This window comes from Nanorana parkeri, unplaced genomic scaffold (genome assembly GCF_000935625.1).
Source record: "Nanorana parkeri isolate BGI_ZX_2015 unplaced genomic scaffold, ASM93562v1 scaffold1221, whole genome shotgun sequence".
Lineage (NCBI taxonomy): Eukaryota > Metazoa > Chordata > Amphibia > Anura > Dicroglossidae > Nanorana > Nanorana parkeri.
The window spans coordinates 155,888-172,974 of record NW_017307489.1 but is presented as its reverse complement, the minus strand read 5'-3'; the positions used below and the strand labels follow the sequence as shown (position 1 = coordinate 172,974).

The 17,087-nt window shown below is 39.0% G+C and overlaps 1 protein-coding gene across 1 annotated transcript in view; it reads right to left on the bottom strand.

The window, feature by feature from the left end:
* The window catches only part of CDHR3 (cadherin related family member 3), a 43,548-nt gene extending 26,701 nt beyond the window's left edge, over nt 1–16,847 (bottom strand). Inside the window, exons 1-4 of the mRNA XM_018568626.1 lie at nt 16,799–16,847; nt 7,558–7,745; nt 5,407–5,575; nt 893–984 (exon numbers count right to left, since the gene is read on the bottom strand). Coding sequence (XP_018424128.1) covers nt 893–984; nt 5,407–5,575; nt 7,558–7,745; nt 16,799–16,847 — 498 coding nt within the window. The remainder of the gene's footprint in view (nt 1–892; nt 985–5,406; nt 5,576–7,557; nt 7,746–16,798) is intronic.
* Nucleotides 16,848–17,087: the final 240 nt, after the last annotated feature.

Below are 17,087 nucleotides of genomic sequence, written 5' to 3'. Positions count from 1 at the left end.
GTCTTGATCAATTCCTCTCACGGTATTTATAATATGATTAAATGTTACTACACCAGAACTGATATTCTTCTGCTCAGTCTCCTCTTGGAGTGGGCAAATTTATTTTTTATGTGATTTGCCCATTGTTTTCTGTAGCGCTCTTCCAACTCCTCCTCCCACAAACTCCATGGATGTTAGTAACTTTCCCACAGTGTAAAGGGAATGTCTGCATATACAGGATAATCCAAACAAGGTAATGTGCCTGCTTTACCTGCTTATAATAAACATACCCCTTATGTTGTTGAATCCTTTTATATAAAGCAGGTGAAATGTTTTCATTTACAGGATATTACTTATTGGTTTATTAAAAGTAAACATATGAATATTTTTTTTTGTGATGTGGTCTAGAAAATTAACAACCACAGGGTCAGGAATTGGGGGATCTCCAAATCGACAAAGTGGAATTTTCTCCGGCTCTGGGGAGATTTATTCTCGCACCCTTTGTGTCTCTAGGAAAGGAAGTGAACCACTATCTTGTCAAGGAACAAAGACAGCAATGAAAACTTGACAACATTTTCTAACCCTTCCCCAAGGTGAGATATAAAATTGCTGGTGTTCTAATTTAATTAGGGTATTCGTTGGAAACCCCTGTCTGTAAAGTTTAGATATTCCTCAAACCAGGAAGACAAGGATTATATTTAAATGAATGTTTATATAATAGTAAGCAGCACATGTTTCCTTAACAGTTGGCTCTTTAGCATACACAAATCTGTACATTTTGTTTTTCCGTTACAATGTGTTGATTTCCACTTATAACTCCAAATGAATGTTTTCTTCCTAGTTTTCAATTTTCCAGGTACAGTAATAAAACCATTGCTCAGTCACATCATATAGTGAAGACACAGACACTTGCCTTTAGAGCACTTGCTTGATCTTCAGGGTCAGAAGCCAACACCTGATATATTGGTCCTGCAATCATTCCTTCTTTGATGTAAATTGTGACAACTACAATAAAAATGAATTGTTCAATAAATATATGATGATTACAGTTTGTACATGATTCAAGAACCAATAGCTTTCTACCATTTGATCCGGTAACTAATTAAATGTTCTGGACACACATTTATTAATTTATTTTATGCAAAGCCAAAAAGAAACCTTTTGCTTCAATGGAGGGGTTTTTCTATCGCTATGCTGCTGAAAACCACCTTTAGTAACATACAACTGATATTAGGCCTTGTATATTGTTAAAGAGATATTAAAGTAAAAAGGATTTTAAGCTATTTCAAATGCTGAATAAATCACTTACAGTGGATGCTGCTTCTTGATGTTTCAAAGTTTTAGCTTCCTGCAGAATCAGCTGGTCCCCTGAGCACTGGTCCTGACTTCCTGATTTAGAGTGACTCCTTTCTCAAGCAGAATGCTATGCAGTCACCATTATGTGTGCTAGTAAGTCACCGCTGCCGCCCCGAGGCCGGGCCTCGGTGGCCTTGTGGGAAATCCGGGCCTGAAGCTGTGTGTGTCTCCACAAACACACAGACACAGCAAATCAAGCTACATCGCTCCTTGCCTAGCCTCCTCTCCTCCCTTCTCCAAGCTAGTAGATGAACTGTTGCTGGAGACTGCCCTGTCCTTTGTGATCTTGTACTGGACAGGAAATTCAGGGAAGCTGAGCTGAGAGACTTGGAAGCAGCTGTTCAGAAAAATGATGACTGTACGTGTGTTGGCAAAAATGTAAAGCAATGCTTTGCTGAGCAATGTATATTTGTTTGATCAAGATTCATTACTGAATAAAGTTTAATCTTTTAATATTACTTTAAAGGAAAACTGTCATTAGAGATTGCTGGAGGCTGCCATTGCTGATGTCCATTACCTGGAACAAGTATAGATATAAGGGCTTATGACTTTTCTCTGACATTCATTTGCTGCATAATTATCAAGTCAGTGATTCAGAGGTATCAAAGTCAGATACAGTCAATCAACTACCATTTTCAAAGACCATCAACCATGGCAGCTTCTGTATTTCTGTCATAACAGGTATACTTTTAGGTGTATTTTCATCCAAAAGTTTTTTTGTTCTTTTTTACATTTTGGATCAATTGGGGAAGGGTTAAAACAAGAATTTCACCTGACAGGAAGTGAAGGGAAATCTCCAACAGCAACATAGACAGCAATAAAAATGTAGAAGGCTAAAACAGCTGTCAGATTGGAATTGCTGTATGAGTCTTTGTTGTAGATTTTCCATCTTGTCACTGTGACAATAAATGTGTGGAAATCTCTCTAATGAAAAAAAAGTTTTGGCTGGACATACACTTTAAAGTTGTCTGCTTATTGGGCATAAAGGATCTGCAATGTTCATAAACAATTGTGCTGTGCTTTAGTTTTTTGCATTGCACTCAGGTACCTTTCACAACTGTAGATAGTGATGCTAATGGGTTTATTCATAAACAAATTATAAAGAGCATAACCCAGATTTTCCTGACCTCATGTGCCTGATTGGTGAATTGTGAATTAATATTAGGGGTTCCTGTACTTATGCCTTCACTTGGATAGTCTTGGCTGCATAGTAGCTCAATAGAAAAATTACTATAAAAAAAGAGAAATAGCGAAGCCCTTAAAGGGCCATTCCTGAAAACCATGTTGAAAAACACATCACATTTGTGATCCTTATTACGTTTTTAATTTTTTTTTTATAATTCTTGCAACTTGTTATAATATACTTATTATTGATTATCACAGTATAACGCCGCATCTTCCAGTATAGTTGCTCTCATTTGTATAGGTGTAGCAGTCTTCCAGCAGTATCTCCCCCCCCCCAGCTGAGGCATTGCAAGACTTCTAGAAGCAAATGCATGCTGGGATTTGTAGTTTGACCACACCTAGAGGGCTAGAATTTGCCTTCCTCTTGGACAGCAGTATTGTCAATCTGTGGAGCTAGCAGATTTAGATGGACATGACTAAAGAATTAGATCTGAACGCCAGCTAACACTTTTTAAGCAGTTACAGCAACAGATTATTTGAGATAAAGGTTTTATATAAATGAATAAAGGCTGACTATTGCAAGTGCCCCTGTCAGTGTTAAATGGTTTGTCTCAACCCTCTGTCTGTGACTTTTGCTGGGCAGTTTGGTCTGTTAAAGAAAGTTGAAAAAAGAAAACAGATTTACTGGCTGGATCACAGATGAAAAAAAAAGGAAAAAAGAAAACTAATGGAGCCGTAAGGCATTTGGGTTTAGATACACTTTAAGGCTCTATTCACACCTAAGCCTCAGCATTTTAGGCTTTTTAAAAGTATTTTAAAACCTTTTTTGCTCATCGATGCATGTTTGTCAGGCAATTTTAAAGAGTATTTCAAAGCGTTTTGTGGCATGTTTTCAGCATGTGCTGTCCTCCATTTTGTTCCCCAGTGTTTTTTGCAAAAAGGAAGGCTGGCTCTTGTAGAACAAAAGTGCTACAAAATTGTTTAAAAAACCTAGAAACCGCCTGTGTCGTGTGCTCCCATTGAAGTTTATGGGGCCCAAACTGCATAAAAATAACTCATGTACTTTTCCCAGCAACAGGCATTTTGATACAGTTGACAGGATTCTCAGATGTGAACAGGTGCCATTGAAAACAATGGAAATCCTCTCAGTGTTGTAGCGCTTAGCCCTTTCAGCTACAAAACGCCTAGGTGTGAATGGGGACTAAAGTCAGCTGAGTGCACTACACCAGTGCCTAAGAAAAAGTTCCCTTTGGTTCCGACTGACTTTGCTTTTCTGCCTGACTGTCCAAGTTGTTTCTATGATTTGTCTGTAGCCTGTTTTTTCATCTGCTTGCTTGTCTGACTACCTGTCTTTACTTCCAACAACTATGTTTCTACCTTCCCATTTGGTACTTTGCTCCTTTCGCTGTCTTATAATCTGTTGTCCCTAGTGGGGCAAACCTGAAGGCCATAATCTGTAAATGAGGAGCAAAGCTGAGCAGTTATATACCTTCACAGATATAAAAGGACAGGGACGGCAACAACTACCCTGGAAGCCATCTTTGTTTTATTATTGTTTTTATGACAAGCAGTAAAAATAGGAAAAGCAGCAGATGATTACAAAAAGCATCCAGACTATAATAATTAAAGTGATTACTTTTCCATAAATCAATTTTTAAGAAAATAGCGCTGTAAGTTTCCACTACATGTTATACAATCCTCTGTTTAGAATATTAATTCATGATAATCATCAATCCTTCTCTTTTTTTGTGTCTTTCAAAGTAAGGGCTCATTAACACTATCTCCTTTTAGTTTGTGTTGGCTGTTTTTTTCCATTCCGGATGCAAGACTAGGCAATTTGCCTTGTCATGGATGGTGACAGTTCACACCACTGCGTTCCAGTGCATGCAGTACTTTTTTAAGCGCGCTACAGTGAGACGCAGTACAACCAAATTGCACTGCGGTGTGCCCATAGAACTTTAATGAACTGTTACTGTCACACAAAAAAAGAAACAGTGCGATGAAGCTTGATTGAGCACATCAGCACTGTACGGGCACACGCACAACAGCAGTAATGTGGTTGAGCATGGCTGTTGGTGTGAACAAGCCCTCAATGCTTATGTTCTAAACTCTATTATGTTCTATTATTTAACAATTGTATACATGAGTCATGTGTTTATTTTATTGGTAGAAAAAGGCAATTTTTCAAGCGCATTAATAAATACGATGAGGGGGGAATTTAATAAGACTGCAGTAGACAAAATCTGGAGCATCTATGCTTGGCAACCAATCAGCTTCTAGTTTTCAGTTTCAAGGCTTAACTGAATAGCCTGAAGATAGAAGCTGATTGGTTACTATGCACAACTTCTCCAGATTATTTCTGCTCCACATGAAAAGTCATGTGTTTATTTTATTGGTAGAAAAAGGCAATTTTTACAGCGCAATAATAAATACAATGAGGGGAATTTAATAAGACTGCAGGAGACAGAATCTGGAGCATCTATGCTTGGCAACCAATCAGCTTCTACTTTTCAGTTTCAAGGCTTAACTGAATAGCCCGAAGATAGAAGCTGATTGGTTACTATGCACAACTTCTCCAGATTATTTCTGCTCCAGTTTTAATAAATTCCTTCCAATGTGTTTTTAAAAAACATTTATGTGGTCAATTTTCAATATGTTAAAATAGAAATCGTTGGTAGGTAAAACTGAATAGGCAAACTCAGAAATGTTCTGTTTATATGCTTTATCACACGCTAATTGCAAACGCAGCACGTTCACACAAAGGCGTTTTGCTGTCGTGTTTTATGAGAAAATGCAACGTGCTGCATCTTGGATACCTTGTTCTGCATTGTCCCAAGTAGGTCAACTGAATGGGATCCTTTAAAATGTATATCCTTTAGTGTATGTGAAAACACATAGCAGATAACATGTGTGACAACATGAATAGGCCCCGAAGCTGATACACACCTTGATTTGCTAGGCTGCCCAGGAACACTGGAGGCTCATTGACGTTGGTGAGCTGGACGGTTAATGTTTTCAGTTCAGTAGCTCCTAAGATGTCTTCCATATATATTTGTAACTCAAAGGCATTAGGCATTGTTTCAAAATCAAGGGTTAGACTGGCACTTGTGGTTACCTGCAATAAGAGTGAGAGCATGTTCACACTATCACAGCACATGTACACATAAAAACAATAAAACAACATAACATTCATTTTAGGACATCTAATAATATCATATTATGATATTATTATATCACGTGTTTTTATTAAAATATTTCTTCTTCATATATATATATACATATATATATATATGGATTATTTATATTCATATTTATATTTATGCAACATTAAAAAATATATATAATCACAATTTCAGTATTCTTACTATACAGTAGTGTGTGTTTTTTAACTCCAACTGCATGCTTGTTCCAGAATAGTGCCTACATGTGTATTAAAGTCAGGAGCCTGGAGTCAGTGAAAGCAGCTCCTTTATTTCTATTGTTACCGGTTAACTTTAAAGGACAGGAAGTAAGGCCCCTTTCACACAGGCGTAGTCCATTCTGATCAGTAGGAGATCTGTGCACAGATCCCCTATTGACCGGACAGTATGGAACAGATGTCACGTTTGTCAGATCTGTGTCCATTCAGTTTTTTCCAACGATGGAACTAACTGTATCCATACTAGGTCTAAACGGAGATGGATGTAAGCAGACATGTGTCCATTTAATCAGATTATCTCCGATCCGTCAAGGCACGTTCGCCATAACAGAACTCTGTTAGTTTTTGTTTTGTTTTTGGACCTAGATCAGCGGTTCCCAACCTGTGGGTCGCGACCCCATCGGAGGTCGAATGACGATTTGCCAGGGGTCATTCGACCAGGTTTGCTATTGGCTGTTGCAAAGTGAAATAGCCAATAGGAATCTAGCTATGCATTCCTATGGTGGATTTTGTTTGTTTTTTTTTATTCTGATGGCGTACGCTAGTGGTTCTCAACCTGTGGGTCGCTGTGTGATTTCTGCTGTGCTAGATGAGAGTCCTCCTCATCCCTCTCCTAGCGCAGCAGTGTCAGTTCTCCCGCCACGCCGCCAGATGTCGCTGCAGCAGCCGCGTCATCCCTAAATTTTACCGTTGGGGGTCACCACAACTTGGCAAACGTTACCAAGGGGTCCCGGCCCTAGAAAGGTTGAAAACCACTGACCTAGATGGACTGAGAGGTATTTCGATCTAAACAGTCTGTTTAGATCTGACTCCCCATAGACTAATAGCCAAAGGCAGCCGAGTGAATAACCAAGTCGAAGTGAAGTGAGCCGAACGCTGTTCGGCCATTCACTTTTGGCTTGTACGGCTGATTTCAGCCATACATCGGCTAAAATCAGTACATCGGGTGCTTTCGGTCAGCTGAACATGCTTTGTGTGCAGAAGGAGTTCGACTCAGCATCTGGATCGGCTGAGCCAAAGCCCCGGCAGCTAGCTTGCTGCCGTTCGCCCCTATTCTCAGAATTAATTTTGTCAGTCAAAATTTCACAGCACTGAAATCTGAAAAATTGCCTGGACAGGAAGGGGGTGTAACATGCCGCTCCTCAAGTGGTTACACATGCTGCAAGTACAGAAAAAAAATGGTTGATGTGCCAGAAATATAGTATGCTCCTACCATCCTCTTTGACATGACAACACAGTGTAGAACTTCCAAGCAGGTGGTGTCAGCCCTGCCTACTTCCTTTCTGATGGATTACAAAGAACACAGGCTTCTCATCTCCTCCAACCCTCACCCCTCATCTCCATAACCCCTCCTTGTGCAATGGCAGACAGCAGAGGAAGTTACCAGCTCACAAGATTTGTGGCAAAATCTTTTTTATAAAACAGATATAACAAAAACCCTTTAAATAATATACTTAATGGACCAAAGGGGAGAAAATTCAGTGGTTTCTTGAAAATAATGGAATCTCTGCAAATACTTTGATTAGCTGAGATTAGTTTAGATTAATGGTTGCATGCAAAGATTATACATCACCGTTGTGTTTATAAGGAGGTCTGCAATGGCTTGAAAGAATAAATTAGTAAATTCAGCCGATTACCATTCAGTTAAAGAAAAAAAACTATTATAGTGTAATACTTACATAATACATAGAAGGAGTTGGATCAATGCGAAAGGCTTGAGTGAGGGGGCTACTGTTTATTATTGTAGGACCTAGCCTTAAGTTGGCTGTAGAATTGACGGAGAATGAATACACATTGGTGCCAGCTGGGGTGTTTTCCTGCACGGTAGTTGTGTTAGGAAGTCCATTAAACAATAATGTGCCTCCACCTTTAAAAACCAAAAGGAAACACGTTAAAAATATAAAGAACATACCTTTATATAACACATCCTAGTTTAACTTTACTTAAAGGAGAACTATGGGGTTAAGGCTTTTCCCCATAGCTCTCCTTAGGGTAACGGGAGGACACAAACTAGCGTTCTCCCGTCACCCTAGGCTCAGCTACTGCTCGCGGTATACTGAGATGCCGCAGCTGAAGCGCATCCCAACAATTGTGCCGGGATCCGCCCAGCTGCGTGAGTAACAGCTGGCTCTGCCTATCTAGAGGCAGAGCCAGCTGTACCCGCCCCCCCCCCTGTCCTTTCCGCCAGTGAGCGCTGGAGGATCGGAGCGGGGAGGGGGGAATCCAGCTCCTCCCCTGTCATGGCAGAGAGCTGTGACAGGATCGAGAGGTGAGCGAACGCCGATATGTGTTCGCTCACCTCCCGATCTACTGAGCCGACCTGTGACAGTCTCATTGTCACAGGTCGGCTAGAACTATGAGGTGAGTGAAAAGCACTCACCTCATAGTTCTCCTTTAAGGTTATAATTTTGTACACACATTTGCACATGCTTTTCTAGCGCTTTTCTAGCAACAGTGCTGGTGTACAATGCTAACCATTCAATCAAGGAGAACATTTAGCGTTATTCACGGGTGAAGAGTTTGGAGAAGGCAGGAGAAGTGAATAATCTAGGACAACATAGCTGAACTTGAAAGTGAGCTGAATTGGAGAATGTTTCCAAATCAGATATGTTGTCCTAGATTGTTCACTTCTCCTGCCTTCTCCAAACCCTTCACCCGTTTGTGAATAGCCCTGATAGAGTTAAAGTGATACCATTTGTTGGTTAGTAATGAGATTGCAAATGACAGCTTTCGAAAGGTTTTTTTTTCCTTTCGGAATGATATAAATGCTATTGTATTAAAGAACCACACATTTATATCAAACAATAAATGGGAATATTATCATTTACACTATACAAATGGTATTGTCTCTTTTATAGAAAGTTAGGCTGTAGTTAAAAATGAATTCATTTTTATTTTTATCATTAAAGTATTATGTTTCTTGCATTAAAATAATTTTTCAATAAAATAACTTGCACAGAACATTTTCTGTGGGTTCAGTCTGGCCATTCTGCTCATAAGATGGTTAAACTTATTTCCAGGTGCAAAATATATCCTACAATGTACAAAAGCATCAAATGTGGTATGAGAAAAGATCCTGATATATAGCAGCATTTCAGCTTTATACATCAATCAAACTGTCAGTACCAAAAATAACAGATGTTATGTCTTCTTGAAAGCAGAGATGGGGCAAAAGAGCCTGGAACAAGGGATGGAGGAAAGTGAAAAAGAGGAGAGAAAAAAGCAGGAGGTGAGGATGGGTTTTGCCCTGGGTAAAGCCACATATTACATCTCTAGCTTGAGTTAAGGTAATTTACCCAGGGCTGTCTGATCTGATCAAGTTGAAGTGGTTTATTATTAAAACTATGAGATAGTTTTTTATTAACCGTGATCCATGTTAGCTTATCTAGTAGGAGGGTCATACTGCGTAAGGTTTGGTATAGCACGCAATTGCGCTGAGCTTATGTTTAACTAATTTAAAGTTTATCGTTTCCTGCGAGACTGTGCGTTTACAGTTCTAAAAACAGGGAACGTATAAAAATAAATGTAAGATTGCGTCAACCTTGGAATCTCTGTAGTTGCATTAAATCTCCAAGCAAAACTAAGAATACAAATTATTTTTATGTAAAAGTTTATAAACTCATGTTTTATTACATTTTTTAATTATAATAGTAAAATCCTTATAATAAAAAGCATCTCCAGTACAGGACATGCCAATGACACTTAGGCTGGCCACCCAGAGTTCAATTTTGGCCAATTCCGGCTGAAGCGTTAGAAATTCGAGCTGTGGATGGTCCTGACGGCACCACTTGGTTTGACAAAAGCCATTTATTTCAACTTTTGTCAAAGGAGCTGGGAGAAAAATGATCAAACAGTGTCTGCATCCAACCAGATGCCGTCACTGTTCAGGTATTGAGCAGCCACGAGAACAGCGGCTTCTGAATACAATTTATGAATAAGGTTTCCTCTCGTTCAGCCGTGTGGCTAGCCTTTACTATTACATGCTTGTTGGCAGCCTCCAGTGACAGGCCCCCTGACGGCCGCGGGCAGCGGCCGTTTTTAAAGGCAGCACAGAGGCCCGGGGGGCAATTGCCACCCTGCCCCCCGGCCCAGTCCGCCCCTGATCCTGACTATGGTGTTTGACTACATCTCTTCATTGTAGGTGGCACAGTTACCACTGACATTCATGGGCAGGGCATTTGTTAGGTATAAGAAGTTAAATATTTGTTCGTTATAGTTGCCGTGCCACAATCTAAAATCCCAGACTAAGCAACAAGTTTGCCATGGGGAGGCAATTAGATTACATTTTCCCTATAAAATACTGTTAAGATCTAGAAAGCTGAACATATCAGTTGTTTCAAATGCGACTTCCGGGGAAACAGGACAGCTACTGCATTCTGTACGAATCAGAACATGATGGTATTGGGATGAAAGGACAGCTTGGGATAATATGGGCACAGAGAGTATAAATAGTTCGATGTGCTCATTGTTTTCTATTTGATTGGACAGCTTGGACCAATGGTGCTTTGCCATTGGTCCAAACCATCCACAGAGCTCAAGCCTCTAACAGAGTAGAGGCTGTTGCAGCTCTTGCCTCACAAGCCGCTCTGAATGGAGAAAAAGCTGTCAGCTTCAGATTTTAAGCTGACAGCTTTTTCCTCCATAATACTCGGTGAGGCTCTGCCTCACCCGCCTTCCCTGACCACACGTCCCTGGAGCAGCAGTGGCCCCCCGCTGTCCCCATGGGTCTCCCCGCAATGGTGGGTGAGAGATTCAGTGGCTTTCAGCTGCAGATCTCTCCCCCTATCACTGGACCCAGAAGTTATATGTTATTACATCACTTCCGGTGTCACTATTTACATTCTCCGGCTCTTACAGCCAGGAGAATAAGCTTATTTGGGGTCCCTAGGTGACATTAGGGGTCTGAAAGACTCCTGATGTCTCCATAAAGAGGACCTGTCACACCATATCTGCTATTACATAGGGGGCTTGTTAGCCCTCTTTGTGATAGCAATAAGGTAAGTGTAAAAAAAAAAAGTGTTTAAAAATTAAAAAAATTAAAGTAACATATAAGAAAATTCAAACAAAATGTAAAATCCCCCACATGCATGCACATATAGACGCGTTGATGCGCCTACGTGTGAAAACGACAATTGCGCTACACATGTTACATATGGCTGAGAACGTCAGAGCGAGAGCAATAATTCTAGAGACAATAATCACTGTTAGCACTAAACTGATGAGCCGTAAAAGCATTTAAATTGTTCCCTATGGGAAATTTGGGGTATTGAAGTTTTTTTGCGGCTTAACGGACGAGCGCAATTTTCAGTCTTGACATGTTTGCTATCTATTTACCCGACGTGACCCCATCTTTCATATTTTACCAAAAAATTCGGTATTATATTATGTTTCAGTGAACTAAATTTTAATTTAGTTTTTTTATCCTAAAAATACTGGTTTGATAAACATTTGTGAACATACCGTGCAGCATAAAAAATTGCAACTAGCATTTTTTTATTCTACATGGCCTCTGCTTTCAGAACATATATCATTGTTTGGGGGTTTGAAGCTGTTTTCTAGCCAAACATTTTAATTTTATCATGTGTGCGGAAATAGTAAGAAAACTGCTCCGGACAGCAAGTGGTTAAGGATTGCAGTTTAAAAACCCTCCATGATTGTTTCAATAGATATATGTTTTCACACCAGGCTACAGTAAATCAGCACTTGTCATCAAGCCAAGAAATATAATATAAATGTAATCAACCAGACAGTCTGAAAACAAAAAAGGTGAATGTGAAAAATACGGAACTGTTAAGCTCAGTGTTCACAGACCAAATAAAAGTAGGAATGAGGAAATATAAAAGCTTAAAGCTAAGCTCCAAACTGATATAAGCACTCAACGGAATGTTGTAATGCATTTGTTTAAAATCATTATATGTATTTTAAATGCGACCAGTGTAAGTACATAAATTTGTCTTTGTATCCGATTACTGCACAACAGGCTTGGAGAGGGAGGCACAGTACTAGGAGCCAATCAGATTCCCTACTGTCTGTCTAGGGAGAATGCTGAAAGGGGATGAGAGCAGAATTCATAGAATGATGACTCCTTAGTGTTCCCTTTATTGTCCAATCAACAGGCTGAAGGTGTGTTCTGAACCAAGCTGTGCTGATGCTGCAGCAAAGGTCTTGGGTCTGTCTGTGCTTGGATGTAGCGGAACAGGAACACAAGTATTTTACCAGGAAAGACAGTTAACGTGTATTTCTAATGTGAATTTAGCTTCTTGTCTGCAGTTCATCTGTAACTTTTACATTCATTACATTCGACTTTAAAAGAAAATATACAAAGAATGTATGTTTTTGCCTCCATTCGCAGAGAACAAACGCTCACAGTTTTGCAGGGCGACTTGTTCTGCAAATTATTTATAACTACGTCCCCAAGAGTTATAATTTGTTTGGGTGGATTTAGCAAAGTGTTCATAATCTTGTTTTATATTGTACATAAAGTAAGAAGATGGCTGTACCCTTTCACACTTGCTGCTAAAATTTGTTGGATCCTATTTTCTTTGATTGAAACCTAGACAACAGTTTGCTGATTGTTTTCTAGTGTTAGGAAGTATGACTTCTTTTGAAAGCAATTGAAGCACCCATACATTTCAGATGCATTGGCTCATACTGTTGCCTAAGCAGAACACTGAACTGAAATGTTACTTGTGCTTTGTTCACTGTTACGTACACTAATATGCATGGAAATGCCATCAATGAAAGCTCTAGTTTTCTTTTCTACTGCTGAGATACAGTACATCACACAGTTATATGCAAACATGACTATATTGTTTTCTTAAGCTGTGTAAACCTGAAGAGTTGATTTTCCCCTTTTCAGTCTCTGTAAAGAGAACTTAAGCTGCCACTAAGTTACATTTGTTATTTGTTGTAATAGTGTCCAAAGGAACATGTATGATATCAGGACATGCAGCTTTGGGATGTCATTATTTCCACAATGACCGTTCTTTTTGCATTGCTAGTGGCTCAAAATATATAAACAAATGCATAATCTAAATAAACTACAGATGATATATATCAGTACAGAATATATCAGTACAGAAACTCATAATATCTACAGGTTCATTTTGCTTTCTTTGCATAGAATAATGCTTAAGGCCAAAGTCCACTGTCCATACTCTAACCGTAACGCATTTCTAAACCCAAAAAGCCAAAAATTGTATTCATTGCAGCTTAACATGTCTTCAATGTGGTGGCTGCATTAGTTTTCTTTTTTTAGGCTTTTTTGCTTTATTTTCACCCAGTGATCCGGCCAGTAAGTCTGTTATTTTTCAACTTCCTTTAACAGACCAAACTGTCCACCAATAGAGGCAGTTGGAGAGTTGAGACAAACCATTGAACACTGACAGGGGTGCTTACAATGGTCAGCTTTTATTCATTTATGTAAAACCTTTATCCCAAAAGGAAAAAATAAAATAAAACTGCAGTTGTAACTGCTTTAAAAGTGTTAGTTGGAGTTCAGATTTAATTTGTCCATCTGAATCTGATGCATCTAACAATACCCTCTACACAGGCTACGCCACAGAGTGGAGCCACCCTAAGACAGGAAGTGTGTTACTGGCGGTACCACCAGGTGAAAATAAAGGGAAAAAGCCTAAAAATGAAAACTAATACAGCCACCACATTTAATGACTAGTAAGCTTCAATATTTAAAATTTGTGTTTTTAGTTTACATTAGGGATACACCGACACCGGATTTTCGGTATCGAGTACGAGTACCAATATTTTGCTTTTGGTACTCACCGATACCAAGTACCGATACCGGTGCTTCCGTTGGCATGGACCTGGCATCCTGAGCAATCAGCTGTTCAGCCATCTCGATGCTGATTGGGCGGGAAGCCGTCTTCCCAGCCAATCAGCAAGGAGCCTGCTGTTCGGCCGGCTCAATGCTGATCGGCCAGGAAGCCAGTTTCCCAGCCAATCAGCATGTTACGGCTTCCCGGTCAAACAGGAAGCTGGGAGGTGGGTCGTTACTCGCCACACAGCTTCCTGATTGCTCAGGAACCTGACTCCATATTCCCCTATGTCACTGCCAGTCAGAGGAAATGTTCCTCTGACCAGAAGTTCCAGTATTAAAGAAGGTATCGGAGCACTTGGGCGAGTACTCTGCACCGATACCGATACTAGTATTGGTGCATCCCTAGTTTACATACACTTTTGCACAACCTTATACAAAAGGAAAGAATTCACAGACCCCTCTCTACAGAATGGAAGGCTGACACAAGTAGAGAGGAGTCACAGATCCTGTGACATAAACAGGCTATTTCATCGTAGGTTTTCCAATGTATAAATGAGTGGAAGCAATGATAAAGCTCCTTATCAGACAGAGAACAGGTTGGCAACCCCCTGCTCCTCAATGCTACTTCATGCAGTTCTAGGCTATTCTCATGCAAACTGACTTACTTGATAAAACAATAAGGATAATACAGTAACTCCTAACAACCAATCAACATTTTTTCATTCAGAATTCTCATTTCAGTAAATTGAAATGTGGATGGTTATGGGTTAATACATTACCTTATTAAATGACAATTAAGTAACCATGTATAATACAGCCTGGCTGGATTTGTGTTATTTGCCCGCATGTCACTTATTTTTATATTGTCCCTTAGGGGACCATACAGTTTTTATATTCGTTTAATTATAAAAATAACTTTATGGTACACTATTAAATGTAATCACAATAATAAAAAGACACACATTACCCACTGTCTCTCCTTCTCCTTATTTTTTATATCCCTCAAGTGTTCACCAATTCTCTATTGTAACTGACATTTCGTCTTTCCACTATAATTTTTTTTTTGCAAATTCTTTATTTCAGATTTTCAAGTATAGGTAAAGAATATGAAAGCATACTAGAAAAAAAATCAGGGTAAGAACAATATAACTTTTTTGGCAAAAATCTTGGGCAAATCTGAGAGCCATATCATCAGTGGTCTCAGCGAACTCTGAAAGGACTAGTTTTTACTGCTTCAAAACATATAGATACATACATTCTGCCTTTGATTACATTTTAATTGTAAAATATTTTGTTCTATATTTTTAAAAAATACAATTATTTTTTCCCTCTATATTTTAACAAGGAGAGGTCAATTTTTTTTTACTCAATCACTTACTGTTGTAATTTTATAATATCCATTTTAGCACAAATATGTTAGAAAGAAAGCAGCTTCAAACAACATTAAAATACTCTTAAGCTGAGTCATGGTATTCTTTGGCAATCACAGTCTCACTCCTGTGTTTCAGTGGGGAAGCCTAGTGTTTGCTCAAACTGGGTCTTATTAAGAATGCACAGGTTACATGTGATACATTTCACAAATGCAAAGCTTACATATGGTATGTATAAGAAATCCAAATGGGTCTGTTCAGTGGTTTTTGACCAAGTAACCTGTACAAACATTTTGGTTATATGCAGGGGAAGTTAGAGATGGAGAACATGGGACACAGAATCCAATCAGACAGGTCCGGGGAGGGGGACCTTGTGTTTCTTAACTTTTCCCACAAAACCAAAGATGTCACATTATACTGTAATGCTGTTTATTGCCCTTGTACATTTAAATGTGGAATCAAGGTTATTGTTTTAAAGTGTATCATCCTTTTATATATCTAGTAAAACTTCTAACCATTACCACAAGACCCTAATTTATTACAACTTAAAATCTAATGCCTCTGCGAGAGAAAGCCACGAATGCTCACTCTAGGGAAGGTTTTATCAAAGCAAATGAGCATATTTATTTTCCTGTATTGACAGGGTAGAACAAGATAAGAAGCAAACGATAAAAAACCCAGATTATACCAGGTACTAAAAGTGAAATTACTAACGCATAATTTGCAAACAAAGCCTCAGAAGTTACTTCAATAAAAAATGTAATTGTTAACTACTCTAAGTACTGATGGCAAAACCTTAACAAGGATATGACTGCATACTAGTCCAGTACTGGAAATGACCCAACCTTCAAACTCTATCATCTACATCCAAGAAAGAACATTTTGTAGTGTGGTTTATCACAAGATTCCCATTATGCAGAAACTAACTTTTAATTATGCATTAACAATGTCATCAATCACTCTGTCTAGATCACTGGAGTACTGTGAAAGGTAGGTGAACCATCATAAAACAGCAAGAAATTCACTTTGCCCACTAACACGGTTTCAACGTTGAAAAAACTAAGACCGCCATTTCACTTATAACAAATAAGACATTCAAAAAACATTCATATTCTTCTATTGACTTACTGCTTTTATTATAAATCTGAAATCTAGAGACATAAGGATTACCCTATAAACATATGTAGCCCTATTTTAATCTGCTATTGGGGCATTTCTATTCATTGAACTAGCAAGGACATGACAGAAGGTGCACATAATGAGCTGTTTGTAGAATTCATGATATCAGGGGGCCCAGTTATACCATCTACCTTTTCTTATTCACCAGCTGACTGCCAATTCTGTACAAAATTACACACAGGGTTATTCACTAAAGTTTCCAGTTCAGCTATGTTGTCCTAGATTGTTCACTTCTCCTGCCTTCTCCAAACTCTTTACCCTTTTGTGAATAACCCTGATAATGTTTCATTCTCTCTTACATTCCTTTCCTTATGTCCGACATAGAAAACTTTACTCTGCACCTTCTAGTCTCTAATTCACATACAGCTACTTTTCATAGAACAAATGTTTCTGCTCCAAATCCTGTAAAGGGCACAAAATATTAAGAAAAAAAAGTTTGTGGTTAATACTTTAGTAATCATTTACACAATGAAATACGTCTAATTTAGTTCCTTGTTGCCTATTTTATAGTATAGGCAGACGCCACTCCATGAAGCAGTCTATACTGACCGAATGGACTTTTGGCTTGGATCTAATAGTAAGAAGTGCACTTACCAGGTCCTATAACACCCAGCAGAAAAAAGAGGAGTCGTACTTTCTCCATGTTCACCTGAGAGCGTGTGTTGTGTGTGTACAGTATCACAGGATCACAGAACTGACTAGTGGAATGTCTCGCTCTACCTGCCTGGCTGTTAGCTAATCTCCTCCTCTGCCTAGAGAACAAGCTGTCAAGTTTCAGATAAAAGCGTATCTAAGGGAGTACTTACACATCACTCATGCCTTTGCTGCAAATTGTTCCCTTACTACATACAGTATTTATTCCATCTAATACTCTGCACTATAA